The sequence below is a fragment of the Phacochoerus africanus genome, chromosome 6, assembly GCF_016906955.1.
Source record: "Phacochoerus africanus isolate WHEZ1 chromosome 6, ROS_Pafr_v1, whole genome shotgun sequence".
Taxonomy (NCBI): Eukaryota; Metazoa; Chordata; class Mammalia; order Artiodactyla; family Suidae; genus Phacochoerus; species Phacochoerus africanus.
The window spans coordinates 36,198,559-36,225,876 of NC_062549.1; the positions used below are offsets into that span (position 1 = coordinate 36,198,559).

Consider the following 27,318-nt stretch of genomic DNA (forward strand, 5'->3'; position numbering starts at 1 on the left):
CTAAGGGACGGGGGTGCACAGAGGGAGGTCACCTGTCCAGGTGTACACCAGGTCACGCGAAGTGAGGGTGGAGCTAGGCTTGGAACCAAGCTGTCTGCTCTGTGCATTGCTCATTTTTTTTTTTGTCTTTTCTAGGCCCAGCTAAATATGGGATCTAAGGGGCCCTCCTGTTAGCAGTTACCGTAACTACTGGGAAATTGGGGAAATCTGCCCAAATTCCCCTAGGAAGACAGAAAGAAAGAAAGTGTGGCTGAGGTGGCATGTGGGGAGCTCAGGGCTTGTATCGTGGAGGAGGGAAACCAGGGGCCCTGCCATTCCGCTTGCAGGGATTCTCAAAGGAACCCAGGAGGTGGGTTGTCCCAGCAGTGGACACTCGAAGGGGAAACCTGGCAGGTGCTTGGTTCAGCCTCTGCTGATTTGGAGGCCGGTCCTGACAGGAAGAAGCCACAGGATTGTTTGAAAAGGGACCAGCATGGTAATCAGTAAGTGGCAGGTTCACCCAGACAGACAGACGCTGGCTGTAGTGGAGGGAGGCTGCGCATGGTACCCTATGCCAGGACTATGGTTAACGTGGTGGCCACGTAACTCATCCAAACTTGGACGCTTTAGAGAGCGAAGGGCATGCTGTAATTGTCATGCTTATATTCGCCTGCTCAGGCTGCCATAACAAAATACAGACTGGGTAGCTTCCTAAAACTATGAGAAATGAATGTCTTCATCATGCACCTCTGCAGAAAGAGCAAACTCTCTGGTGTCTCTTCTTACAAGGACACCCCTAATCCCATCATGAGGGACACGACCTCACTTAACCCTACTCATCTCCCAAAGGCCCCATCAGCAAACACCGTCACGTTGGGGTTAGAGCTTCAACACATGAATGGTGGTTTAGGGGGAGGGGGGATGATAGGCGAGCATTCACGCTGGAGCAACCTGCCTGCGCCAGCCCCCTTTTGAGCCCTAGAGTCATGCATAGCTGACTTTGAATCCTCCCTCTACCACCAACAAGCAGGATGTCCTGGGGGAGTTATTTAACCTTTGTGAACTTTTTACTTGATCTGGAAAGGGAGGGGGGTGTTGTAATTGTATATCCCTCACGGAGTTTTTAGGAAGATTCCATGAGGTATTATATGTGGGGGGTGGTGGTCTTTTTTTTTTTTTTTAAGGGCTGCACCCGTGGCATATGGAAGTTTTCAGCCTAGAGGGAGAACCGGAGTGGCAGCTGCCCACCTACCCCACAGCCACAACAACGCCAGAGCCTTAACCCACTGAACGAGACCAGGGATCAAACCTGAATCTTCATGGGTTCATCACCACTGAGACACCATAGGAACTTTTTTTTTGACTTTTTTTATTTTTATTGTTTTTATTACTCAAATGAATTTATCACATCTATAGTTGTATAATGATCATCACAATCCAATTTCATAGGATTTCCATCCCACAACCCAAGCACATCCCCCCACCCCCCAAACTGTCTCCTCCAGAGACCATAAGTTTTTCAATGTCTGTGAGTCAGCATCTGTTCTACAAAGAAGTTCAGTCTGTCCTTTTTTGAGTTTCCACATGTCAGTGAAAGCATTTGATGTTGGTGTCTCATTGTATGGCTGATTTCACTTAGCATAATTTCTAGGTCCATCCATGTTGCTAAAAATGCCGGTGTTTCATTCTTTTTAATGGCTGAGTAATATTCCCTTGTGTATATGTACCACATCTTCTTGATCCACTCCTCTGTTGATGGACATTTAGGTTGTTTCCATATCTTGGCTATTGTATATAGTGCTGCAATGAACATCCGGAGTACATGTGTCTTTCTGAGGGCCAGAGATCAAACTTGAATCTTCAGGGATACTAGTTGGGTTCATCACCACTGAGCCACCATAGGAACTCTTTTTCTTCTTTGTCTTTTTTTTATTATTATTATATCTGAAGCAGTTTGTACAGAGGACAGTTATCAGTATCATGATCTAACAATACACTTGTCTGTAATAAATACATAGATACTGTATTTACTCATCAATAACATGCTATTTGTACATGTTGCCTGTGTATGTAGATCTAATACATTCCCAAAACATACGCTGCTCTTGGGGACCAACCCTTTGGAAAGCTGTCGCCTTTCTCTTCTAAAGTACTTAGATTCAGAATCATAGCCATTTTGTTCATTTTAGGTAGGTGGGTTCAGGGTGGGCGTGATTCAAATTTAAAGTCAGGGAGTTCCTGTCATGGCGCAGCGGGAACAAATCTGACTGGGAACCATAAGGTTTCGGGTTCGATCCCTGGCCTCACTCAGTGGGTTAAGGATCGGCATTGCCATAAGCCGTGGTGTAGGTCACAGACACGGCTCCAATGTAATGTTGCTGTGGCTGTGGTGTAGACCTGCAGCTGAAGTAACTGGGCTGTGGGACTTGGGCTGTTGGACTCCGTGATTCCCAACAAAGCCCGGTGCCTAGTCTGTTATGTCTGAATAGTGGGGGTGGGGGTGGGTCAGGAGGATTAAGGAAAAGGCAGGTGGGTGCTGCCTGTTAAGGGGAAGGGCTCTCATCTGGTCAGCTGACCTGAGCCCCAACTCCATGATCCCCAAATCATCTTATCATTCATTGGATCTTCTCTCCCCCAAACTGGTACCAGGAAGGAGGTGACCTGGCTGTAAACTTTCTGGTCACTAAAAAGATACCTCCTTCCTGCCCCCCTCCCCATCTCCATCCACTCTATGGCTAATTACTAATATTCTGGCTTACATACTCATACGCTCAGAACACAGAACATGACTTGAATGACTCCTTTCTCGGGTCTCCCAAGGATGACACAGCACCAGTGCTGTTCTAAAAGCCTAGGAGAGAAGGGACCTCACTGCATGCAGTGGCTGTGTCAGGGCTTAATCCCATGGTAGAACCTGGGGTGAGAATGGCCATGACCTGGATCAGCCTCTCAGGGAGGAAGCAGCTCTGTGGACTAACAGGATCCCATTCGGCAGATGCTGAGATCAGCCATCCCTAGGTGCAGGCAGCCTGGGAGGTCTGCCTGGGCAGCCACTGGCCCTGCCTACCCTGAGACCCCTCTCTCGTGACTGAGCGGCAGCCTCAGCCTCGCGTTTCCTGAACTCCGATGGGCTTCGCGTGTCTCCGACACACTAGGGGGCGTCAGCTCACAGGGCACCTCTGGTGCGCATGCGCCTCCCGAGGGAGGCCAGAATGCGGAAGTGCCGGGAAGGGCTGGGCGGAGCTGGGGGATTGGCCACCAGCTAGAGACTTGGTTGCAACTTCAGAATTTTGCTATAACGGAATCATGAATTACTGCACATAATGAACTTTTAGGGATGCTTACAATGAGAGTTAAAATCTGGGATGACTAGGAGTCATGTGGATGATTTTATCAAAAGCTTTTTTCCTAAAACAGGCTCCTGGTTAATTTGGAAATTATTCAAGCTGCATGTCATCCCTTTGCCCGGGCTCCTTTCCACCTCCTTCCTGCCCCCACCCCCCAAAATCACCCCCCGAAATCTGCACTTTCATGTGCTTTGGTTACTGTGAGCCCACAGGCCCAGGGAGAGAGAGCTGACTGTCCCCCGCTGTGACACGCCCTACAGAAGGGCACCTAAATTAACCGTGCTGCCTTTTGCTTACAGGACACATTCAGCATCACTACCAAGAAAGTGCCTTTGGATGTATTTCTGCCTGATGAAAGGAGCATTAAAGTCGAAATTCTAACATCGGATACTGCTGAAAGAGTCCTAGAGGTAAGCTCTATCTAAACTCCAGCCTCAGAACTGAATTCAGGAGTCATTCTGTTTGAAGGCACAGACTAGGACACAGTGACTTGACTTATCTGTAGAGAGGCTGGCATTTCTGAGAGACAGATGGAAGAATCTCAGCTACAGCCAATCCCCAGGCTCTCTTTGTTTTTTTTTTTCCCCCTGTGGGCATCAGCTTTCCAGGTCCTTCCTAAGGCTGCTGTTGGTTCCATGGATCTCAGCCAGGAAAGTGCCCTGCAAAGATGCAAAGTGCCTTATTATGGGATGTCCATGGTTGGGAGCAGGAAGGAGGATGGAGCCCACATGAGTCTACCTAGGTGGGCTGGCGATAGGGTCTGGCAGAGAGCAACAGTGAGGTTCTCAAATCCAGAAAGAGTGGTCCCTCCTCCCTCACAGGGAAAACCTCTGAAATCAACACTTGGCACTAATTCTGGGTCCACAGGACCAGGCCCGAGTTCTAGTCCATTCTCTGAGGACTCAGAGGAAGAGAGCCAGAAAGCACCCTTCCTTCTCTGGATGCTCCCATTCCCAGCTCTGCCCCTGAGGCCTTTCCTTCATGGGAACTGGGCAGCAGAGAAGACAGTGTCTTCTTACCCACATGCTTCTCCATGCTTGGTTCCCAGACCTCTTTCCTTGGATGCGTTTGTCAACTGAAATAAGGTAAAATGAGGCAGCTCAGAGTGGTCAAGAAGACATGTGTATTTGGATATTGCCAGAAAAATTGCCATTCAGGACCTGCTGGCTGGAGAGGCTGAAAGAGCATCCGCTGAGGGTTTGGGGCAGGATGGACTTACGGGAAGAGGATGTAAAGAGGAGAGAGTTCAGTGAGAATCTACTCAAATGAAAACAAACAGAGACTGGGTTTGAAAATTCCCTGAACAGACCAAGCCAATCCAGCCACACAAACAAAGCTCAGTTCTACTGACATTTTGAGACCAACCTGACCTGGGTCGTATCTTGTTTGGGTCTCTGGAAACCATAAGCAGAATTTCCTGAGGCTGATATGAGGCAACCCCAGACCATTCCCTATCGTCTAAAAAAATTCCAGTATTATCATGTTTCTGTGACTCGGGCGTCTTTGGGAAATCTGCTTCTTAGTCCTTAAGCCTTGTCTTCCTGTTGTGGGTTTTTTCCATCTTTTATCCTCCGGTTCCACTTTAGATTGAAATTCTTTCCCAAGTTCTAATCCTTCAGAGAAACGTACGAGGGAGAACCAGAAAATATCAACAGGAGGGCATGGGACAGTTTCTAGGACCTTTCCAAGGATGGAAAGTTGGTGCTGGGATCCTGGTGTCTGCCGCCTCCTGAGCGGGATGACCGGAAGTGCTCCCTGTTGGGCTCCTGGTTCCCAAGCCTGCCTTTCCCTGAGACCCTGGGGGCTTCTTCCCTGCATTGTTCATCGCTCCTCTTCCCTGCCTGGAGATTCCAGCCTGCTCATGCCCTCCTGGTTACATCCCTAGATGAGGAAATACCCGTTGTCTAGCCCTTGTTCTACTCGATTAGTGATTAATTTTGAACTTTCTTCCTACTAAAGTCACTGCTTACAGCCTTTCCTTGGCTCCTGGTTTGTGACCTGGTTGCCTGGTACCAGCAAGCCACCTAGTTGCTGAGTTCAAGCTTTGAGAAGTTACCCTTGGCTTCTCCGCCTTCATCCCCGTATCCTGCTGACATGACATCCCAAGTATCCTATTGATTCCCTCCTCCTCCATCCCTATACCCCTAGCAGCCCCCAAACTAGTCTCCCTGCTTCCAGTCTTGCTAATCTCTACTGATTTCCAGGATGATCTTTCCAGAAAGCACCAAAGACCCTTGATGCTTAATGCTTGAGGGGATTTATACCAAGAGCCCCTAAAACACAGAAAATAGTTCCCTAAATTGCCCTCCCAGGACTTACAGAGTGAGAGACAGACACGCCAAAGGAGGAGGAGAAAGCAATAATGAGGATAGGGGACGCAAACTCAGATGCCTCTGGGGCCAGGCAGGTGAGTCAGGGTTGCAGCCGTAGGGTGTCAGGTCATTTGGAAATGGTTGGCCTCTGGAGAGCTGGAAAGCACCTGACCTGCCCGGGGTCAGCAGTATTAACATGTTTTTCACACACTGGGCTCGCTGGCCAACCTAGACGTGCCTGTGGCTAAAGTCGGCTGCTGGTGGGAACTTGGGATCTCTTCTCTCTTGGGGTTAGGGCAAGTCCTGGATTCAAATTACAGCGCTGCCATGTCCTAGCTGTGTGAGTTTGGGTAAGTTAATTTTTTGAGACGCTGTCTAAGTAATTATAGAAACAGCTCATGATCCATCAGCAGTGGCAGTTATAGTTCTTTATCACTTTTGGTATTGTTCCCACGGCATATGGAAGTTCCCCGGCTAGGGGTTGAATTGGAGCGGCAGCTGCCGGCCTACACCACAGCCAGTCAGGATCTGAGCTGCCCATGAGACCTACACCACAGCTCATGCAACCCTGGATCCTTAACCCACTGAGGGAGGCCAGGGATCGAACTTGCGTCCTCATGGATACTAGTTGAGTTTGTTACCACTGAGCTACAACAGGAACTCCCTTTAACTTTTTTTTTTAATTGAAGTATATAGTTGATTTACAGTGTTGTGCCAATTTCTGCTGTGCAGCATAGTGACCTAGTCATACATATATGTATACATTATTTTTCTCATACTATCTTCTATCATGTTCTAGCCTAAGAGACTGGATTTGTTCTTTCATTCTGGTGTTGTTCTTTTTTTTTTTTGTCTTTTCTAGGGCTGCTCCTGCGGCATATGGAGGTTCCCAGGCTAGGGGTCCAGTCAGAGCTGTAGCTGCCAGCCTATGCCAGAGCCACAGCAACACGGAATCTGAGCTGTGTCTGTGACCTATACCACAGCTCACGGCAACACTGGATCTCTAACCCACTGAGCAAGGCCAGGGATCGAACCCGCAACCTCATGGTTCCTAGTTGGGTTCGTTAACCACTGCGCCCCAACGGGAACTCTGTCTGGTGTTGTTCTTGATATTAGATATTAGAGGGGATGCTGAATAAGTACAGAGCAGGGCAGTAAGTTTGGGGTTCCATGATGCCACCTGTTTAGTCCAGGTTCCCTTGTAACTAAGAGCCCGAGTTTAATATGAGGTACATTAACCTCAGAAAAATGTACTTCCCCTCTTCTATCACATTGGCTTGTGAGAAATTCAAACCCACGGCACAGACTTTACTGGCGCTGGAGGTTAAATGAAGTCAAAGAGTTTCCATAAAAGGTAAAGTGAGCACTTGGTCAGGCACAGATGTGCATTCTCTCCCCTGCCTGGGAAATCCTCTCCCCTGCTTAAAAATGTCATTTACATTTTGTAATTAAAAATCATTGTCTGTATCTTCTCAAGCATACTTGTCGCCACACTCACTTCACGTCTCCAGCCATCCTGCAGGCTTTTTAAGGACCAGCCGCAAACTAAAATCTCTTTTTTTGTTTTCTCTGCATTTGTGCTAATGTGGTTTTACAGGGGTGGTGGTTGAGTTTTGAAGCATCGTTAACATTCGTTAAGAAAGAAAGACTATTGTGTCTGTTTTTATAATGCGTTCTCCTCTCAAAACAAGGTGTTTGTATTTCTGTCTTTATAGATCATAGGAGGCATCTCTGTTTTCTTTTTTTCCTACTCTGTCTTCCTTGGCAAGTAAGCTTGCTCTTTTCACTGAATGAGTCAGAGAAGAGAGAAATCTAATATGAATGGACATGGGTCATATTTACTCTAGGAAAAGATAACTTTGCAATCTGTTACCACTGGTGCACCCTCAGCTCCCCCCGACCAGCCAGAGGAGCCCTGTATTTTGGTTTGGGTTTTTGTTTATTTGTTTTTTGGTCGTTGGTTTGTTTTTGCAAGAGCCTAGGGAAGAGAGTTAGGTAGAAAGAAGGAGAGAGGAGATAAATGTGGAGTAAAAGTTGTGCAAACTTCCCAGGCTCTTCTGTATTTTCAGTGCTGTAATGATAACCCCCACCCATACCATCCATCTAATTAGACTGTCTCACAAGGTAATTTACAGATCTCAGACAAGAAAAGTACCCCTTTGAGCCTGGTATTTATACAACTGCCACCTTGAGACCTTGGAGCCTGGTTTAAAAGGTTCGCTCACACATAGAGCTGTACAGGCAGACCGTCCATCGTGTGTAGCAGAGGTGATCCAGCAGTGAAGACCAGGCGTGCAAAGAAATCACCCAGGAACCCAGCCTTCGGCAGGGAGGAGTGGGGCTGGTTGGATGGGAGGGAGCGAGTCTGTGGAAGCCCGAATGTCTGCTAGGGCAGGGTGGATGGATGTGAAATGTTACGAGATTACAACCTCATGACCAACAAAATCAATGCTGTTGAACTGAAAACCATTTGAGGTTAAGATCAAAGAGGAATAAGCAATGGGTCACTTTTCTGTACAGCACAAATTGACAGAACATTGTAAATCAACTATAATTTTTTTTCTTTTTTTTTTTAAATCTTCTTTTATTTATTTATTTATTTGTCTTTTTGCTATTTCTTTGGGCCGCTCCCGCGGCATATGGAGGTTCCCAGGCTAGGGGTCGAATCGGAGCTGTAGTCTCCGGCCTACACCAGAGCCACAGCAATGCAGGATCCGAGCCGCGTCTGCAACCTACACCACAGCTCACGGCAACGCCGGATCGTTAACCCACTGAGCAAGGGCAGGGACCGAACCCGCAACCTCATGGTTCCTAGTTGGATTCGTTACCCACTGAGCCACGACGGGAACTCCTCAACTATAATTTTTTTAAAAATTAAAAAAGAAAAAAGAAAAAAAAGAAATGAGGGTAGCCTGTGCCTGCGAGCTGAGGTTTCACTGAGCAAAGACCACGTACGTTAGACTTGACCATCACAGCAGACATCAGAGAGAAGCAGGCCTGGGGGGTCCTAGGCTGACACTGGCTTGTATACTTTTATATGCCAGCCAAGTGGTAGGGAACGTCCCTAATCCAGCTCCTGGGGAAGGAAGGTAAATTGGAGAGTGGGCCCCAGGGCCAAGTATCACAGAAGGACTGGGCTTCATGGAGAATGGCTGCTGCCCTCTAGTGGACAAGAAAGACCAAACAGATCTGGAGGAGTATACCCCTCAGAGATGGACTGAACCACTCTGAGCTGGGCCAGTTCATTCATATGTATTGGAGGTGGAGTGGGGGGGGGGAGACCTGATGACTAACTTTTATTTTCTTCACTGCAGTTTTTTGTTTCTAAATTTTCTAAAATGAATATGTATCCTTTTTAGTTGCGGGAAAGATTTCTTTTAATGCCCACTAGCCACTTAAAGCTCTTTTTATTGATGTTTAAACACAGTTTGAAATTCTGCACATCACAGCGTGTGTGACCGACACGCCTAACTTCTTTCTTGTCTTTGGTTAAAGGTGGTGTCACACAAAATTGGACTGCGTCGGGAGCTGGTGGGCTACTTCGGCCTATTTCTCATTCGGTTTGGCAAGGAGGGCAAGCTGTCTGGTAAGAAGGAGGAAAGGAATGCAGGGCAGCCTGAGACAGGTGGGCAGATGTAGGCAGGCGCTCCGCCAGAAGATGTGGGGTCGCAGCTGAGGGGCCAGTCACCCCCAAGGGAATACCCCGATGTGCCCCCGTCCTTACTAGACTCTCGGCCCCTGGACCAGACACTTGGAAATGGGAGGTCGTGCCTTTGTTCAGGATGAGCGAGGGTGAGCAGCACCAGAGAGGCAGCATGGTCAGGAGCAAGAAACCAGTTCTTTCTAGTAACTACACTTCATCTTGTGCCTCCTCGAGCCCCAGTCCTCCTGGCTGGTGTACCTTTATCCCTTTGCTGACTGCTGGCCACCAGTCATGCCACAACCCCCTTGAATAGGGTGCTGGGCTCCTGGCATCAGGACCTTCCATGAGACCACCTTACCTCCTTGTTAAGGAGTATTTTCTTCTTTCTTCTTTCTTTCTTTCTTTCTTTCTTTCTTTCTTTCTTTCTTTCTTTCTTTCTTTCTTCTTTCTTTCTTTCTTTCTTTCATTCCTTCTTCCTCCTCCTTCCTTCCTTCCTTCCTTCCTTTTTTTTTTTTTGTCTTTTGGTCTTTTTTGCCATTTCTAGGCTGCCTCCCCACGGATATGGAGGTTCCCAGGCTAGGGGTCTAATCGGAGCTGTAGCCGCCGGCCTACGCCAGAGCCACAGCAAGGCCAGATCCGAGCCGTGTCTGCAACCTACACCACAGCTCACGGCATCACCAGATCCTTAACCCACTGAGCAAGGCCAGGGATGGAACCCGCAACCTCATGGTTCCTAGTCAGATTCCTTAACCACTGAGCCACGACGGGAAGTCCCAAGGAGTATTTTCTATAAAATGTGGGCGATATCAGTAAATTCTTAGATTCTTTAAAAATATATATTTGTGACGATGACTGTAGCTTTGTAGTATAGTCTGAAGTCAGGAAGCCTGATTCCTCCGTTACATTTTTCTTTTCAACATTGCTTTGGCTGTTAGGGTCTTTTGTGTTTCCAAACACATTTTAAAATATTTTGTTCTAGTTTTGCGAAGAATGTCATTGTAATCTGATAGGGATTGCTTTAAATCTGTAGATTGCCTTTTGACAATACTGATTCTTCCAATCCACGAACATGGTATATCTTTCCATCTATTTGTGTCATCTTGGATTTCTTTCACCACCATCTTAGAGTTTTCAGAGTACAGATCTTTTGTCTCTTTAGGTAGGTTTGTTCCTAGGTATTTTCTTCTTTTTGATGTGATGATAAATACGATAGTTTCCCTAATTTCTCTTTCTGATCTTTCATTGTTAGTATACTTTATCGAATTCATTGATGAGCTCCAACAGTTTTGTATTAATTTTGTATCCTGAAACTTTACCAACTTCATTGATGAGCTCTAACGGTTTTCTGGTAGTGTCTTTAGGAATTTCTAGGTATAGTATCATGTCATCTGCAAACAGTGATATTTTTACTTCTTCTTTTCCAAATTTGGATTCCTTTTATTTCTTTTTCTTTACTGATTGCCATGTCTCGGACTTGCAGAACTGTGTTGAATAATAAGCAATAAGGTCTTACTGTACCACACAAGGAACTATATCCAATCTCTTGGATAGAACATGATGGAAGATAGTATAAGGAAAAGAATGTGGTGTGTGTGTGTGTGTGTGTGTGTGTGTATAAAATGACTGGGTCACTATTTTGTCCAGTAGAAATTGACACAATACTGTAAATCAACTATATTCTAATAAAAATTTTAAAAAAAGGATACAACCATTGACCACAAAAAAAGTATATATTTGCAGTGACATAGTGACTGATGTCATTGTGTTTCATATAGCTTTTGCTTTTCTCTTCAGTGTATTTCTAGGCATTACCAGTTTTTTGTTGTGAGATGGTATTGGTTATCTCAGAGTAGTTTATATATGTTCTCAGAAGCTGTGGGGAGATGCTTTGGAGGTGGAAGTTAAGGAGTTTGGCTGTCACTTGGCCACCAGGACCTGTGAGCTGTGGTGTGCTGATGAAGGCACTGGATCTCTCCAGACCTCAGTTTCTTTTTCTTTCTTTCTTTCTTTCTTTCTTTCTTTCTTTCTTTCTTTCTTTCTTTCTTTCTTTCTTTCTTTCTTCCTTCCTTCCTTCCTTCCTTCCTTCCTTCCTTCCTTCCTTCCTTCCTTCCTTCCTTCCTTTCTCTTTTCAGGGCCTCACTTGAGGCATATGGAAGTTCCCAGGCTGGGCTCAAGTCGGAGCTACAGCTGCCAGCCACAGCCACAGCAATGCAGGATCCAAGCCATGTCTGCGACCCACACCACAGCTCACAGCAGCTCTGGATCCTTAACCCACTGAGCGAGGTCAGGGATTGAACCTGAGTCCTCATGGACACCAGTCGTAGTTCATTTCCACTGCGCCAGATATTGCTTATTTTTTGAATGAACTTCAGAAAGTTAAAAATTACCTGCAAATGCACATAGAGAATATTATTACTATGATTTTATTCCTTCCAATGGTAATGCTTTATTTTATCATTTGTAAAGCACAGTATGTAAACTCTTTGTGCTGTTTCAACCAGTAAGATTAACTTTCTCCTTCTCTAGTCTTGAAAAAATTGGCGGACTTTGAACTCCCTTATGTCAGCCTCCGAAGCTCTCAAGTAGAAAACTGCAAGGTTGGACTCAGGAAGTGGTGAGTGACCGTTTACTGTGACAGCGGGCACTTCTGGGTGATCAGAACTTGTCAGAATCTCACCACATCCAGCTCACGATCTGACAGCGGGTGGAAGCCTAGGAGCTCGGGGAAGGTTAAGAGGAGAGCAGTGAAGAAGAGGCAGTGGGGAGAATGACTCAGAATGTTTATCCTAAAGAAAAGGATGCTCAGGATGCCTTTCTCTGGTCTCAAGTAAAAACGTGAAGGATGGAACTATATCTAGTCACTTACGATGGAATGTGGTAGAGGATAGTGTGAGAAATAGAAATATGTACCTGTGTGTGTGTGTGTGTGTGACTGGGTCACTTTTCTGTACAGTAGAAATTGACATAACACTGTAAGCCAACTATAATGGAAAAAATAAAAATCATTTTTAAAAAGCCCACAGAAAGAGAGAAAAAACAAAACAAACCTGATGGATGTTATAGTGAGGATGGCAGCCGCAAAGGCAAGGCTGGGGGAGGGCGATTGGAGATTGAAGCAGGTGATGGTAAGGATTTGCAGGCTGTAGGTTTGTTTGGGGCTAGATTACTGACTACTCAATTGAAGGACTTTGACGATGGTCACAAGCAAGTCTGATGTATCTGTTGAACTGCGATATTCCATGATGACAAAGAGTGGACTCAGCCACTCTGTGTATCTGGCTTACATTCCTAAAGGAGTCCACCAATACATGCATATATACCAGAGCCAGTTACATTTTCCTAGTTGATAGGACTCAATCTAGGGGGAAAAAACCCTGCAGATTTCCCCAGAAACAAGGGGTCCTGTAGAGAGCAGGCAACCCAAATAATAGTGAGAAACAGGAAACGCCCTGAACCCAACCCCTACGCACATCCTACAATCCGGAATTCGCAGTGTTTATGACCGTGGCCGTATCGTACTGCTTCTTTGGTTCACTCTCTCCCAGCTCAGTTATTCTGTAATCTGAACCCAGGATCTTTAAAGAAAGGCATTTTGAAATGGAGGAATAGTTGTTATCTTGACCTTGGGATGACTTGCTAGAGCTCCAGGCTGTGACTGAATTTTGGACAGAGATTCCCAGCAAGGCTAGATGTTCATATGTTGCTGTTCAGAGCCGGTCTGAGAATTGGTCCTCTGTGGCCTGGAGCCCTGAGAAGGGGAAAAGGATGTAGTTCTGTCTGAGGTTAGGGAGTAGCTATTCTTCTGGAAGTTGCCTAGTGAAACGGGGGCCAAGCACAGTTGTTCTGGGATTTGATTGCGTGAATATAAGTCCCGGCCCTCTTAGAGTTTCGCTGAATTAACTTTAGCCAAGGTCTTCAAGCTCTCGAAGCCTCAGTTTCTTTATCTGTAAAATAGAAATAATAATGATAGACTCTAGCTCATAAGCTTATAGTAAGAGTTAAAGTAATCCTATATGTGCAATAACTTTGGTCTTTTTTTTATTGTTATATTGATAATAATAAAGGTGATAATAGTAACCAAAAAAAAAAAAAATCCCTGAGGCTTAGACAGTTTTGTCCATGAACTCTCCAGAGAACTTGATATCAAAGGAGAGATGAGGATTCTGTCCCTCACCTGGAATTGGAAATTGGGCTTTGCCTATGTCATTATTATTATTATTATTATTATTTGTCTTTTTAGGGCCACAGCCACAGCATATGGAGGTTCCCAGGCTAGGGGTCCAATCAGAGCTGTAGCCGCCGGCCTACACCACAGCCACAGCAACATGGGATCTGGGCCACATTTGCGATCTACACCACAGCTCATGGCAACGCGGGATTCTTAACCCACTGAGTGAGGCCAGGGATCGAACCCGCATCCTCATGGATGCTAGTTGGGTTCGTTAACTGCTGAGCCATGATGGGAACTCGTGCCTATGTCATTATTAAATAGATAAATTCTAGATGGTAAGCGCAAGCAAGATAAAACATCTGCCCCGTCACAAGCCTGGATCCCGGATCTGGGCAGATTGCCTTTGCTCATGGGCACTGGGAGGAAAGGAGGTCCCACTTCTGCTGTCAGAGCTGAGGACCAGGTCCCTGGAAGGGGAGAGCCTGGAGACAGGATCCTGCAGGTGCCTGGTTCTCTGTCCAGTGAGGTCTTACAGGTTGTGGGCAGGGAGGTTAGCTGGGTTGCCATGAACTGTGGGGTTCCTGACATGTGAGGCCCTGCAGTGAGGCCCAGTGGTGGTTTTAGGAATTTTTCTCTGAATTCCCTGGTGCATCTTTCCAAAGATGGTACAGTTCCTTCCAGACCCGAGGGGGTCTGCCCTGGCCTCTCAGAGCCCCAGTCTGGGATAGGCCTGGGGGCTCTCTAACTCTGATGCAATAGTTGCTCTCCTCTGCCACACAGAACCCCTGGTCTGCAAGGGTCCAATAGCTAAATGGAATAGAAGCAGGAGTGCTGCCGTCGCTTCCCCCACCCCTAAGAATGACAATGATCTTCAAGTGACATTTTCATCCTTTGCCCAGTTGATGCCAAGCCCATTGACTACTTCCCCTCCGCTGCGGAGAGCGGCGATTCCACTCACCTCTGCCTCCGGACTGGTTAGAGACCAGCCCCGGTGCACACCTTCCTGATGGTTTCTCTAGGTCCTTAACATGCTCTTGTGCTGAAACAGTAGCTGCGACACAGTAACTGCGATTGTCCTGGCAATCTGGATCTGTTAGACACGAAGGCTTGCTGTTTGCCACAGTCCAGAGGGGCAAGTGTGACTAGGACTCAGCCGCTGGGCTCAGGGGTCTTCACGCCTGGTGTCAAGATCAGCTTGATCAGAGCAGCCATCAGGATAAACTTGGGGTGCTGAGGAAGCACACAGGATGGGTGGCAGCACAGCCCTGCGGTGGCATGGGGACCAGAGGCAGGGACCTGAGGCTGAGGCTCGAGGGAGAGGCGGAGAAGTCAGAAGTCCGGAAGGAGATTGATGAGGGAGGGGAGGGAGGTGAGAGACGGAGCTGGAAGTGAACGTGGGGTCTCCCATGAAGGGGCTTGGAAGCGAGCAGGATAAATGCCCTAACTCCTGGGACTGTCACAGTCCGAAAGGTTCCTGGGCAAAGACTACTCCTGTTGGACTGTGGAGTGTGGGAGCACAACAGAGGCATAAATTCTGCTGAGGAGGGCAGCCAAGCAGCTCAGGCAAGAGATGAGGTGGCTGGGGTGCTGGGTGCTAATATGGTTGTGGGTTCAGGGCAGAAGGACACGCCAGGTATTGTGAATGCAGAAAGGGCGTGAGGACTTGGTGGCCATGAGTGAGGCTGTGTGTGAACAGAGGTGGGGACCATTCCCTTAAGCCTTTTTTTTTTTTTTTTTTTTTGCGTCTCTACACTCAGAGTCCACCAGGTAAGCTTACTCTATAAAGACACTAGGAAGCAGAGGGGTGGAAGGACAGTGGAAGACTAGGCAAGCAGAGGGCTGTGGCTTTATTAGGAAAGGGGACCTTGGTTCAAGGAGTTGAGGGCCAGCCCTTCAGAGAGCATGTGCTCCCAGGTGCGCCCATCAGCCATGCGGTGAATTAACTGAATGCTCCTAAATTATGCAGGTACCTGGACCCATCCCTCGACTCCAGGCTGATGGACTGCAAGGCAGCTGTAGATTTGATCTACATGCAGGTGAGGGCAACCAAGCTCTAGCAGGACACCAGAAACTGCAGGCCATTTGCGTTTGAAACCGCTGGACAAAATTGGGGGCAGTTAAGATTTTTACCTCTGGAGTTTCCATCGTGGTGCAGTGAAAATGAATCTGACTAGGGATCAGGAGGTTGCAGGTTGGATCCCTGGCCTCCCTCAGTGTGTTAAGTATTCGGTGTTGCCGTGAGCTGCGGTGTAGGTCGCAGACGTGGCTTGGATCTGCCGTTGCTGTGGCTGTGGTGTAGGCCAGCAGCTGTAGCTCCGATTGGACCCCTAGCCTGGGAACTTCCATATGCCGTGGATGTGGCCCTAAAAAACAAAAAACAAACAAACAAAAAACAAGAATTCTATCTCCATACATCAAAGAGGCAAATTCATAGAAACAGAAAGTAAAGCAGAGGTTACAAGGGACTAGGGGGAGGGGAGGACTTATTGTTTAATGGGTACAGAATTTTCGCTAGGGATAATGAAAGACTTCTAGGTATAGACAGTGGTGGTAGGTGTTCCCCTGTGGCTCAGCAGGTAAAGGATCTGGCATTGTCACTGCTGGGGTGAGGGTTCAGTCACTGGCCTGGGAACTTCTGCATGCAGAAGGTAGGACCAAAAAAAAACCAAAAAGGAGCAGTGATGATTATACAACATTGCCGTGTTTTTCGTGCTACTGAAGTGTATACCTAGAGATGGTTAGTAGGATAAATGTTATGTATATTTTACCACAATAAATAAATAATAACTAAATAAAAATTTAAAAAGAAATAGAGGAGTTCCTGTTGTGGCTCGGTGGTAACGAACCCAACTAGTATCCATGAGGACGTGGGTTCAGTCCCCAGCCTCGCTCAGTGGGTTAAGGATCTGGCTTTGCTGTGAGTTGTTGGTGTAGGTTGCAGATTCGGCTCAGATCCTGCATTGCTGTGGTTGAGGTGTAGGCTGGCAATTGCAGCACCAATTCAACCACTAGCCTTGGAACTTCCATATGCCTCAGGTGTGGCCCTAAATAGCAAAATAATAATAATAATAAGTATAGCTTAGAGAGAAAAGAATTCTACTTCCATTTGAACAATCCCTCTGACTTGGCAGCTGACACTCTTATCATCTAGGCTAATTTATATGAGCCTGGAAAGCATATCCTTGATAATTTGAAGTCACACAATCCCTAAATCTCTAGCATAATGTTCTTTTCCCCTGAGCCAGCAAGTAGTGTACCAGCTACCAGGGCCAGATTCTTGGCCTTTGAGGCTGCACTGCCCCCTGCCCTGCCTGCTCAGAAGTGCCCCAGGCTTGTTTAACACTCTACTGTCACATCTTAAAATTCTTTTTTTTTTTTTTTTGCTTGTTTTTGTCTTTTAGGGCTGCTCCCGCAACACATGGAGGTTCCCAGGTTAGAGGTCTAATCAGAGCTACAGCTGCTGGCCTACACCACAGCCACAGCAACGTGGGATCCGAGCCATGTCTGCAACCTACACCACAGCTCATGGCAACACTGGATCCTTAACCCACTGAGCAAGGCCAGGGATCAAACCTAGAACCTCATGGATGCTAGTCAGATTCATTTCTGCTGCACCACGACGGGAACTCTGAAATTCTTAATAATTTTTTAATAAAGGATCCTGCATTTTCATTTTGCACGAGGCTCTGCAGATTATACAGTTGGTCCTGTCTTAGCCTGCCCTTCAACAAAAAGAAAAGTAAACTTTGAGTCCGGCCTCCCTTCCTTTCCTGACTCAAGGTGGGATGGTTCTGCTCAGCTGGGGATGGTCAGCAGATGCCGCCTCCAAAATGCATGCCTGCCGGTTGCCCAAAACCCCAGCTCCCGCCTGTTTCCCCAGCTCCCCTGCCAGTGTTCGCCCCACAACTCAGCATCTTTGGAGGCCTGGCTTGGCAGTTCTAGCAGGAAGGTTTGGGAGCTTCTTTTAAGGAGTTCTGAGGGTTTTTTCCATATTTTTGTCTCAGGCAGCAGAGTGGTGGGTCAAATTCCTGGCTCGTTCAAACCCTCCCAAGGTTTTCCATTCCCTTAGACCAAACCCCAAATGCTGACATATTTTGCTGTATTTTCTCCTTAGCATTTCCACCGTTTCACTGCATGTATAATTTGTGTTTACTGTCTCTCTCCTAGAATGATTTCTCCATGAAATCAGAAATTTGTTGGTTCATTGCTGTGCCTCCAGAAACTAGAACTGTTTCCTGGTATGACCTTAACATTAAGCCTTCTGGTAGCCCCAACATTGTACTAATGTTTTAAATGCATTGTTTTTCATTTAAGCTGCATAACTCTGTCAGGCAGTTGGTATCATTTTCATTTTTAGAAGAAGAAGAGAGAAAGTTTGCTGAGTAGCCTTAGACATAGAGGATGTAGAAGAGGGATTTAGTAGTACTGATTTGCAGGTGGCTTTTGTGCAGTGTGGTTCTAGGCTGCTCCACTCTAGCTTTTTGTAAACTAAGGAGGTAGAATTGAAGAGAGGGGAAAAGTGTAGGGTCTGACATTACTTTCAATGAGCTTTGCAAGGGGACAAGGGAATAATAATAGAACGTCCTGGAGTACTTTGGGTATAGCAAAAAGGTCAAGGGGTGAATTTGGGTTCTTTGGTTTACTGAAGGACATACAAGAGGAAAACCACGTACTTCCTCAGGTGGCTTTTGTTTTAAGTAATTGCATTGCTTAAATTGCACTGTTTTAAGCAAGTCTTCATTTTTGGAGTGGTTTGTTACACAGCAATAGCTAACTGATACATAGCTGTTCATACTGTTTTTCCTTTCGGTGCATTAGGTGTGTTGTTGACCTATGTGTTGAGTCTAATTGAAATTTAAAATTACTTCGAAAAGTTTGTCCTAGGATTCTGCATAGAATGGGATTTATTACTTACGTGGGCAAAGACTGAGTGGCAGGATTTCTTTGTATATTGGAAAAGCAAATGTTCATCTTTGGAGAAATGACCACAGCTCCGTGTTCCATATTTCCTGGCAAAGCAACAATCAAGTGCTTTATGTTCCCAGAGAGAGAAAACCACTCTGTTTTATACTAAGCTTAAGCAAAAGGACTGCCTAGCATAGGCTGAGCAGTGCCGCTGAAGGTGCAAGAAATTGCCAAATGCCTCAGAAGAAATGAAAGCAGTTCACAGCTGGGAGAGACTGGTGTGAGCAGTTCATGCCCACACAGGACTGCCATGTGGCCCTGTCATCATTGAATTGCAGTGTTTTTTCTTAGTTTCACACAAAAACATGGTATCGTAAAATCAACAGGATCTTCAGTTTGGCAAAAGACAGCATCATTTGCGTGTAAACTTCCCCCACTAGACCACCAGCCTCAGGCAGGGACCTTGGCTTTTTTGACACGAGGCAGGGAACCTGGGTGCATGACTGAGCAGACACAGCCCCAGCAGCCTTAATGTCGCAGGAGTTGTCACAACCATAATACCCGTTTCTCCTTAGGTGACTTTTTAAGAGACCCAAGGCCATTTTGTAAATAATTTCCACAAACCTCTTCTAATTTCTCAGAAGGCAAATCAATCCATTAAGTATTAAATGTTTAATATTCACTGTTGTATTTATATGGCTAGAATCTAGTTCTGAGCTTATCTCATATCCTACTTCAGTCCATGCACAATCATGTTCAGTGTATTTATACCCCTATTACCTGAGCTGGAACATAATTTACCGTCTCAAATGTTTACTGAGGCACAGCGCTGTTGTATCCTTGCTGTTATGATACATTATTAGTTGTGTCTGGTTTGCTGTCCTTGGTTGAGGATGCATCACCTAATTCTAATATTGTTTAGGTGGCAAGGTTTCCAGGGATACAATGTAGTGAGAATGAGGAACCATGAACACTGTAATCTGCTTTTTATCTGTCTTCCTTAAGGAGTTGTAATGTCCTTCAATAAGGACTTTCATGAAGGTCGCAGAGAGATATCAATGGTATTTCCTCTGCTTATAGCTGGGGAAGAGAGAGCTTCATGCAAAGCATACTGCATTGCAGTTTCAAAAATGCACCCTGTCCTTTGCTCTGTTACTGGTTTTGCACATGACCTTGGGCCAGTCACTTCATCCTTCTGGAACTGGAACGACAGCATCTCCTGTGAAGCAGTGAGACAACTAGGTCTCTAAGTTTTCTCCCAGCTTTAATGGACTGTTAGTCAAACCTTAGCTCTTTGCCTGGCAAAGACTTCAAAAAGCTGTAATTGATATTGTAATAACCTGTGCCATTATTATTCCTTGAATTTGAGCAGAGGTAGTGAGATTCAAAACACGGCCCAAAGCCATCAGAAGGGAGGGAACCATAATTGCTGCCTCCTTTAGGAAGCCTTCCTTGGCTCCTTTGCTGGAGTTCCCATCATAGTGCAGTGGAAACGAATCTGACTATGAACCATGAGGTTGTGGGTTCGATCCCTGGCCTTGCTCAGCGGGTTAAGGAGCCAGCATTGCCGTGAGCTGTGGTGTAGGTCACAGATGCGGCTCAGATCTGGTGTTGCTGTGCCTCTGGCATAGGCCGGCTATGGTGTAGGCCAGCAGCTACAGCTCCAATTAGACCTCTATCCTGGGAACCTCCATAAACCACAGGAGCCTTAGAAAAGACAAAAAAGAAAAGAAAAGAAAATGCCTCTTCCCTCTCTGTTCCCACAGTATTTTGTTACTCCCTCCATTATTGTACTCCCCCGCCCCTGCCAGTGTTGTGGATACTGGTTCATGTACTTATCTCTGCATGGCCAAGGGCAGAGACTGTCCTGGGTGCCTAGGATATGTGAATGAGGGAGAAGCAATCATCCTTTAAAAATTAAAAAAAAAAAGTTTCCATCCTGGTGCAGCGGAAACAAATCCGACTCATATCCATGAGGATGTGGGTTTGATCCCTGGCCTCGCTCAGTCGGTTGGGTAGCCTGGGAACTTCCATATGCCAAGGGTGAGGCCCTGAAAAGCAAAAAAAAAAAAAGTGAATGTAGGGGTTCCCACTGTGGTGCAATGGGTTCAGAATTCAACTGCAGCAGCTCAGGTAGCTGCAGAGGCATGGGTTCTATCCCCTGCCTGGCACAGTGGGTTAATGGATCTGGTGATGCAGCAGCTGCAGTGTAGGTCGCAGCAGTGGCTCAAGCTCAGTCCCTGATGCATACTTCTGTATGCCGGTGGTGTGGCCATTTTTAAAAAAAAGTGAATGCAAAAAGTCCTGATGAGTTCTGATGAGTCATGATGCCATCATAATTAACTGGGAAGGGATACTCTTGCTTTTCCTAAAGCAGGTGTGCCAGATGGTGTCCCAGGAGCCAAGTGGATCCCCACAGGCTATCTCCTTCCTTCTTTTTAAAAATTTCTGTGACATTGGAGTTCCCGTTGTGGCACAGTGGTTAAAAAATCTGACTAGGGGAGTTCCCGTCGTGGCGCAGTGGTTAACGAATCCGACTAGGAACCATGAGGTTGCGGGTTCGGTCCCTGCCCTTGCTCAGTGGGTTAAGGATCCGGCGTTGCCGTGAGCTGTGGTGTAGGTTGCAGATGCGGCTCGGATCCCGCGTTGCTGTGGCTCTGGCGTAGGCCGGTGGCTACAGCTCCGATTCAACCCCTAGCCTGGGAACCTCCATATGCTGCGTGAGCGGCCCAAGAAATAGCAACAACAACAACAACAACAAAGACAAAAAAAAAGACAAAAAAAAATCTGACTAGGAACCATGAGGTTGCAGGTTTGATCCCTGGCCTTGCTCAGTGGGTTAAGGATCCGGCGTTGCCGTGAGCTGTGGTGTGGGTTGCAGACGCGGCTTGGATCCTGCATTGCTGTGGCCCTGGCGTAGGCTGGCAGCTACAGCTCTGATTAGACCCCTAGCCTGGGAACCTCCATGTGCTGTGGGAGTGGCCCTAGAAAAGGCAAAAAGACCCCCCCCCCCAAAAAAATATATATATATTATATTTCTGTGACATTAAACAAAACAGAAGATCGCCTATAAAAGTATAAATTTCTGGATTTTCTAAAAAATATTGAAGACTTAGTCAATTCTGGGTCTACATTTCAGCAGGGCAACCACTGGCCTATCTGTACTTTATGCAGTTTAAAAAAGGTGCCCCTCCTTCCAGGCCCTGCATCAGGGCTTGCAGCTTGGAAAGGGGAGTATGGGGTGACCATCCGCTTTCTAGGACCCCTGTGGCCCGGTGCCCTTGCACAGGCCCAGCCTGCTCAGGCATCCCTGGCCTTGCTTGGCTCTGCCTCAGCCACCTGGAGCCAAGTGGCCAATACCTTATTTAAAAAGGTACACACTGTCCATTTCTCACTACTGTCGGCTCTGCAGAGGGCACTACAGGATGTGTGCTTGAGGCTCATGAAAACTATGACTGATGTGATTTCATGCAATTTAAACAATTAGGTTCTGCATGAGTCTCCATCAGCCAGTCTTCAGGGAACCATATAACTGAGTAGAGACATTTGTCTCAACTTGACTCTCGTTGTCTGGAGTGAGGTATTGTGTATCATACATTTGAGTGATGACTTGTGAAGTCATAATCAGGGTCAAAGATCTTCGGAGTCGTAAAACAAAAACTGTTATGTTACCTCTCCTGGAGGACATTTAAATCTGTGTTGAGAGTCCCAGGTCCTCTAATGATGGATATATCTTTGGTTGGTACTTGTCTGCTTACTGCCATGACTGCTGTTTACCTTGTATATTTAGCCATGTTTCCCTTGGACATCGTTGCCCTGTTCTAATAGTCCTTACAAGGCTCTAATAGCAAGTAGAATTCAAGAAAGAAAAGGTGTTTGATTTTTCACACCTATTCTGATTCTATTCTGATATGGTATCTAGGTTCAGTGGGTTTTTTTGTTTTGTTTTTGTTTTTGTTTTTTTTTGTCTTTTTAGGGCTGCACTTGCGGCATGTGGAGGTTCCCAGGCTAGGGGTCTAAGAGCTGCATCCACCAGCCTATGCCACAGCCACAGCAATGCAGGATCCAAGCCACGTCTTCAACCTACACCACAGCTCATGGCAATACTGGATCCTTAACCCACTGAGCGAGGCCAGGGATCGAACCTGCAACCTCATGGTTCCCAGTCAGATTCATTTCCGCTGTGCCACGGTGGGAATCCTGTTTTGGTTTTGTGTGTGTGTGTGTGTGTGTGTGTGTGTTTAATGGCCACACTCGCAGCATATGGAAATTCCCAGGCCAGGGATCGACTCTAAGCCACAGCTGTGACCAATGCCAGATCCTTTAACCCACTGTACACAACCTGAGCCGCTGCAGTCAAATGCTTAATCCACTACACCACAGCGGGAACTCCCTAGGTTCAGTTTTGAGAACAGTTGGCAATAAGGAGAAATTCTTGGGGTGGGTAGCTGTCTACCTGGTCAGAATTCAGTGTCTTGGGCAATGAGAAGAGGACTCAATGGATGGAGTGGTCAGATCTGGGTTTTAATCCAACTCTTGCTACTTACTTTCTGGGTCATCTTGAAAGTCATAACCTCTTAGACCTCGATTTTTACCCCTCTGTAAAATGGGGGTGAATGCTTCTCATCCACAGAATAGTTTGGAAAAAGTCAATGAGAAAGCTTATCTAAAACAGGTCCTCAAAAAACAGTATTTTTCTTCTCCTCTCTAAACCCATCTCCTTTCCCCAAGCTAAATAGCAATGTCAAACATTGATTCAGTTTTACTTTCTGCCCTTGGAGGAAAGGTGTAAGCTGTCTCTCATATCCCTGAAGGGCATAAGAGAAACTCTTACATTCAGACTGAGATACAAGTAAGTGCCTGATAAGTAACAGAGAATGATTTGTGGTTTTGCTGGATGTTAAGACAGCGGACAAGATACACTGAGGTAAAGGACTCAGGGTCTTCCCTTGAGGGGTTAACAGTCTAACTGAGGACCTATGGAAATCTCTTTCAGTGTGTGATGTCACCATAGCACAGGCTAAGTACATGCAGCGGATGAGATGGAAAGCTAATCTCAGAGCCTCCCCTGGGGCCAGGTGGGCTAAAGGGGAAGGGAGGCTGGGGGCCCGGAGAAGAAGGGGGGATCACAGAAACAGTTGCCAAAGGCTTTAGGACAATCCAGGGGGCAGTTGTCTTCCAGTGATTTCTGCCTTTGAGACCAGTGTTGTTCTCTTTAACCCTGTGGTGCAGATTAGGAAACAGACTTGAGCAGCCCATCAGGGAGTTGGGAGTTCGGAAACACTTGCTGATAGCAGTTCCCCAAAGCTGAGCAAACAGGGCCTAGCAATGTAGTCACTTAATTTTTTTTTTTTCTTTTTACAGCCACACCTGTGCCATATGGAAGTTCCCAGGCCGGGCATCAAATTGGAGCTGCAGCTGCCGGCCTACACCACAACCACAGCAACACTAGATCTGAACCGCATCTGTGACCTATACTGTAGCTTGTGGCAATGCCAGATCCTTAACCTGCTGAGCAAGGCCAGGGATTGAACCTGCATCCTCACAGAGACAACGTTGGGTCCTTAACCCCCTAAGCCACTGGGGAGGGAACTCCTTTAATTGTTTTTTTTGTTGTTGTTGTTGTTGTAAAATTTTTTTTATTACTCAATGAATTGTATTACATTTATAAGTATACAACAATCATCACAATCCAGTTATAGCATTTCCATCCCAAACCGCTAGCCCGTCCCCCCACCCCCAACCTGTCTCCTTTGGGAACCAAAAGTTTTTCAAAGTCTGTGAGTCGATATCCATTCTGCAAAGCAGTTCATTGTGTCCCTTTTTTAGATTCCACATGTAAGTGATATAGCATTTGACGTTGGTGTCTTGCTGTCTGACTGACTTCTCTTAGCATGATAATTTCTAGGTTCATCCGTGTTGCTGCAAATGCCACTGTTTCTTTTTTTTAATGACTGAGTGATATACCATTGTGTATATGTTCACATCTTCTTGATCCACTCCTCTGTCGCTGGACATTTAGGTAGTTTCCATGTCTTGGCTATTGCATATAGTGCTGCAATGAACACTGGAGTACATGTGTCTTTGCAAGTCATGGTTTTCTCTGGATAGATGCCCAGGAGTGGGATTGCTGGATCAAATGGTAATTCTATGTTTAGTTTTCTGAGGAATCTCCATACTGTTTCCCACAGTGGTTGCACCAATTTACAATCCCACCAACAGTGTACTAGGGTTCCTTTTTCTCCACACCCTCTCCAGCACTTGTTGTCTGTAGACTTTCTGATGATGGCCATTCTGGCTGGTGTAAGGTAGTATCTCATAGGGGTTTTGACTTGCATTTCTCTAATGATTAGTGATGTTGAACATCTTTTCATGTGTTTTTTGACCATCCATATGTCTTCTGTGGAGAATTGTCTGTTTAGATCTTCAGGCCCATTTTTTGATGGGTTTGGTGTGGAGCTGCAGAAGGTGTTTATAAATTTTGGAGATTAATCCCTTGTCAGTCTCTTCATTTGCAAAGATTTTCTCCCATTCTGTGGGTTGTCTTTTCGTTTTGTTTAGGGTTTCCAGGGCTGTGCAGAAACTTTTAAGTTTAATAAAGTCCATTTGTTTATTTTTGTTATCATTACTCTAGGAGATGGATCTGAGAAGATGTTGCCATGGTTTATGTCGAAGAGTGTTTGGCCAGTGTTTTCCTCTAAGAGTTTTATAGTATCTGGTCTTATATCTAGGTCTTTAATCCATTTTGAGTTTATTTTTGTGTATGGTGTTAGGAAGTATCCTAATTTCATTCTTTTCCATGTGGCTGTCCAGTTTTCCCAGCACCACTTATTGAAAGGGCTGTCTTTTCTCCATTGTATCTTCTCACCTCCTTTGTCATAGATTCCTTGCCTATAGGTGCATGGGAAAATTTGTTTTCATCTTATGAACATATCAAAGATGGAAGAGCTCAAAAACACGATTACCCCAAATCTTAAATCAACTTACACATAAACTCTTAATATTTTGGTGTGTTTATTTCATATACTGTATTTCACTGATACACACATCCATTTTCTTTCTTTCTTTTTTGGTCTCTTAGGGCCATACCTGGGGCATATGTAGTTTCCCAGGCTAGGGGTGCAATCAGAACTATAGCCACCAGCCTACGCCACAGCAATGCCAGATCTGAGCCATATCTGCAATCTGCACCACAGCTCACCACAACATTGGATCCTTAACTCACTGAGCGAGGCCAGGGATCGATGGATGCTAGTCAGATTCGTTTCCACTGAGCCATGACAGGAACTCCCACATCCATTTTCTTGATTCATAAGTATGCATACAAGGTCTTTGGGGTTTTGTTTTATATAAATATAAACACACACACACACATATATTTTTTGTTCTATAAAACTCAGGATCTACTACTACTATGCCCTTACTTTTTAACTTGACATTTTTCATGTATCAATATGTCACAGACTTTTCCCATGTTTTTTGTTATTCTATATAATCTTAAACGATAGCTTAACCTATTACTCAGTTGTATCCAAACTCAATTACCTATTTTGGTGCATAATAGTACCTATTTCTTAGGGTGGGTGCGAGGATTGACTTTTCTTTAGGGGTGGGGGAGAGGCCACTGAAATCATAGAAATTTACTCTCTCTTAGTTCCACAGGCCAGAAGTCTGACACCAAGGTGCTGGCAGGGCCGTGTTCGCTCCGAAAGTGCTAAGGGAGTTTCTATTCCTTGCCTCTTCCATCTTCTGCTGCCTCTCAGCTTTCCTTGGCTGGAATGCTGCTCATCCATTAGAAAAAGATGAAATCCTGCCATTTGTGACAACATGGATGGCTTTTGAGAGTATTTGGCTGAGTGAAATAAGCCAGATAGAGAAAAAACAAATACCATGTGATTTCACTGAAATATAAATTAAATGATAAATAAACAAGTAATAAAATAATGTAAATGAACACATCGGACCACACAAAAACAAACACATGGATACAGAGAACCAATTAGTAGTCACTGGGGGTGAGTGGGGAGGAGGCGGGATAGACTTTTGTTTTAGAGCAGTTCAAACATTGCCTGCCACATAGTCCGCATGCTGCTTGTGTTTGCCACTATTCGTAGTTGAAATGTTTTCAACATTGCAAACAATAGTAGTAACAGCCTTACCAATACATCTTCCCTGTGTCTATGTTTATCATTCCTATAGGTGCTTTTGGATTTATATGCCAGATCTCCTCCATGAAGTTGTACCAGTTTCAGTTGCATTAGATCCGTATGAAACTTCCTTTTTCTCCAAACTCTCGCCAACTCCAAATATTATGTATTTTTTCAGTCTTTGCCAAGTTGAGAGGCCAAAACATTCTTTGGTGACTAGTGAGGTTCGATACATATTTTTCCTGTGAAATTCCTTTTTTATTGATGGCTAATACATAGCCTTTGTCCATTTTCCTCTTAGGGATGTTTACATTTTTTTATTATTGCTTTACGTAAAAAAGATTAACTCTTTGCCACATGTCATGCAGTCATTTCCTCTGGTTTGCCGTTTGCTTCTTATTTTGTCCCTTGGTGGTTTTTATATAGAAGTTTTAATATTTTTATGTAATTATATAATCATTTATATGACATTTTGTCTTTGTGTCTTAGATATTTTCTATCCCAAGATGAGATAAAAATATGTCCCTTTTATTTTCTTCTAGTTCTTTTATGGTTTTTTACATTTGAATCTTTGATCTCTCTGGGTGTATTTGATAGGATGATGTAGGGTAAGAGCTAACTTTATTTTCTTTCCCAGGTACTGTCACCTGTCCCCAAACCCTTGAGCAATTGCTTCTCATATCCAACTAATTTAAAAAATGATCTTCAGTTCTCTGGTGGCCGAGCAGTTAAGGATCTGGTGTTGTTACTGCTGTGGCTAGGGTCACTTTGCTATGGCATGGGTTCGATCCCTGGCCTAGGAACTTCCACCCTC

At 45.5% G+C, this 27,318-nt stretch overlaps 1 protein-coding gene across 4 annotated transcripts in view; it reads left to right on the top strand.

Annotated features, from left to right (window-relative positions):
• SNX31 (sorting nexin 31) overlaps positions 1–27,318 on the top strand; it is an 86,957-nt gene that overhangs the window by 32,800 nt on the left and 26,839 nt on the right. For all 4 annotated transcript variants that reach the window (XM_047783517.1, XM_047783514.1, XM_047783515.1 and 1 more), the window contains 4 exons: positions 3,626–3,736; positions 9,134–9,224; positions 11,808–11,895; positions 15,419–15,488. In XM_047783517.1, the coding sequence (XP_047639473.1) occupies positions 3,626–3,736; positions 9,134–9,224; positions 11,808–11,895; positions 15,419–15,488 (360 nt within the window). The remainder of the gene's footprint in view (positions 1–3,625; positions 3,737–9,133; positions 9,225–11,807; positions 11,896–15,418; positions 15,489–27,318) is intronic.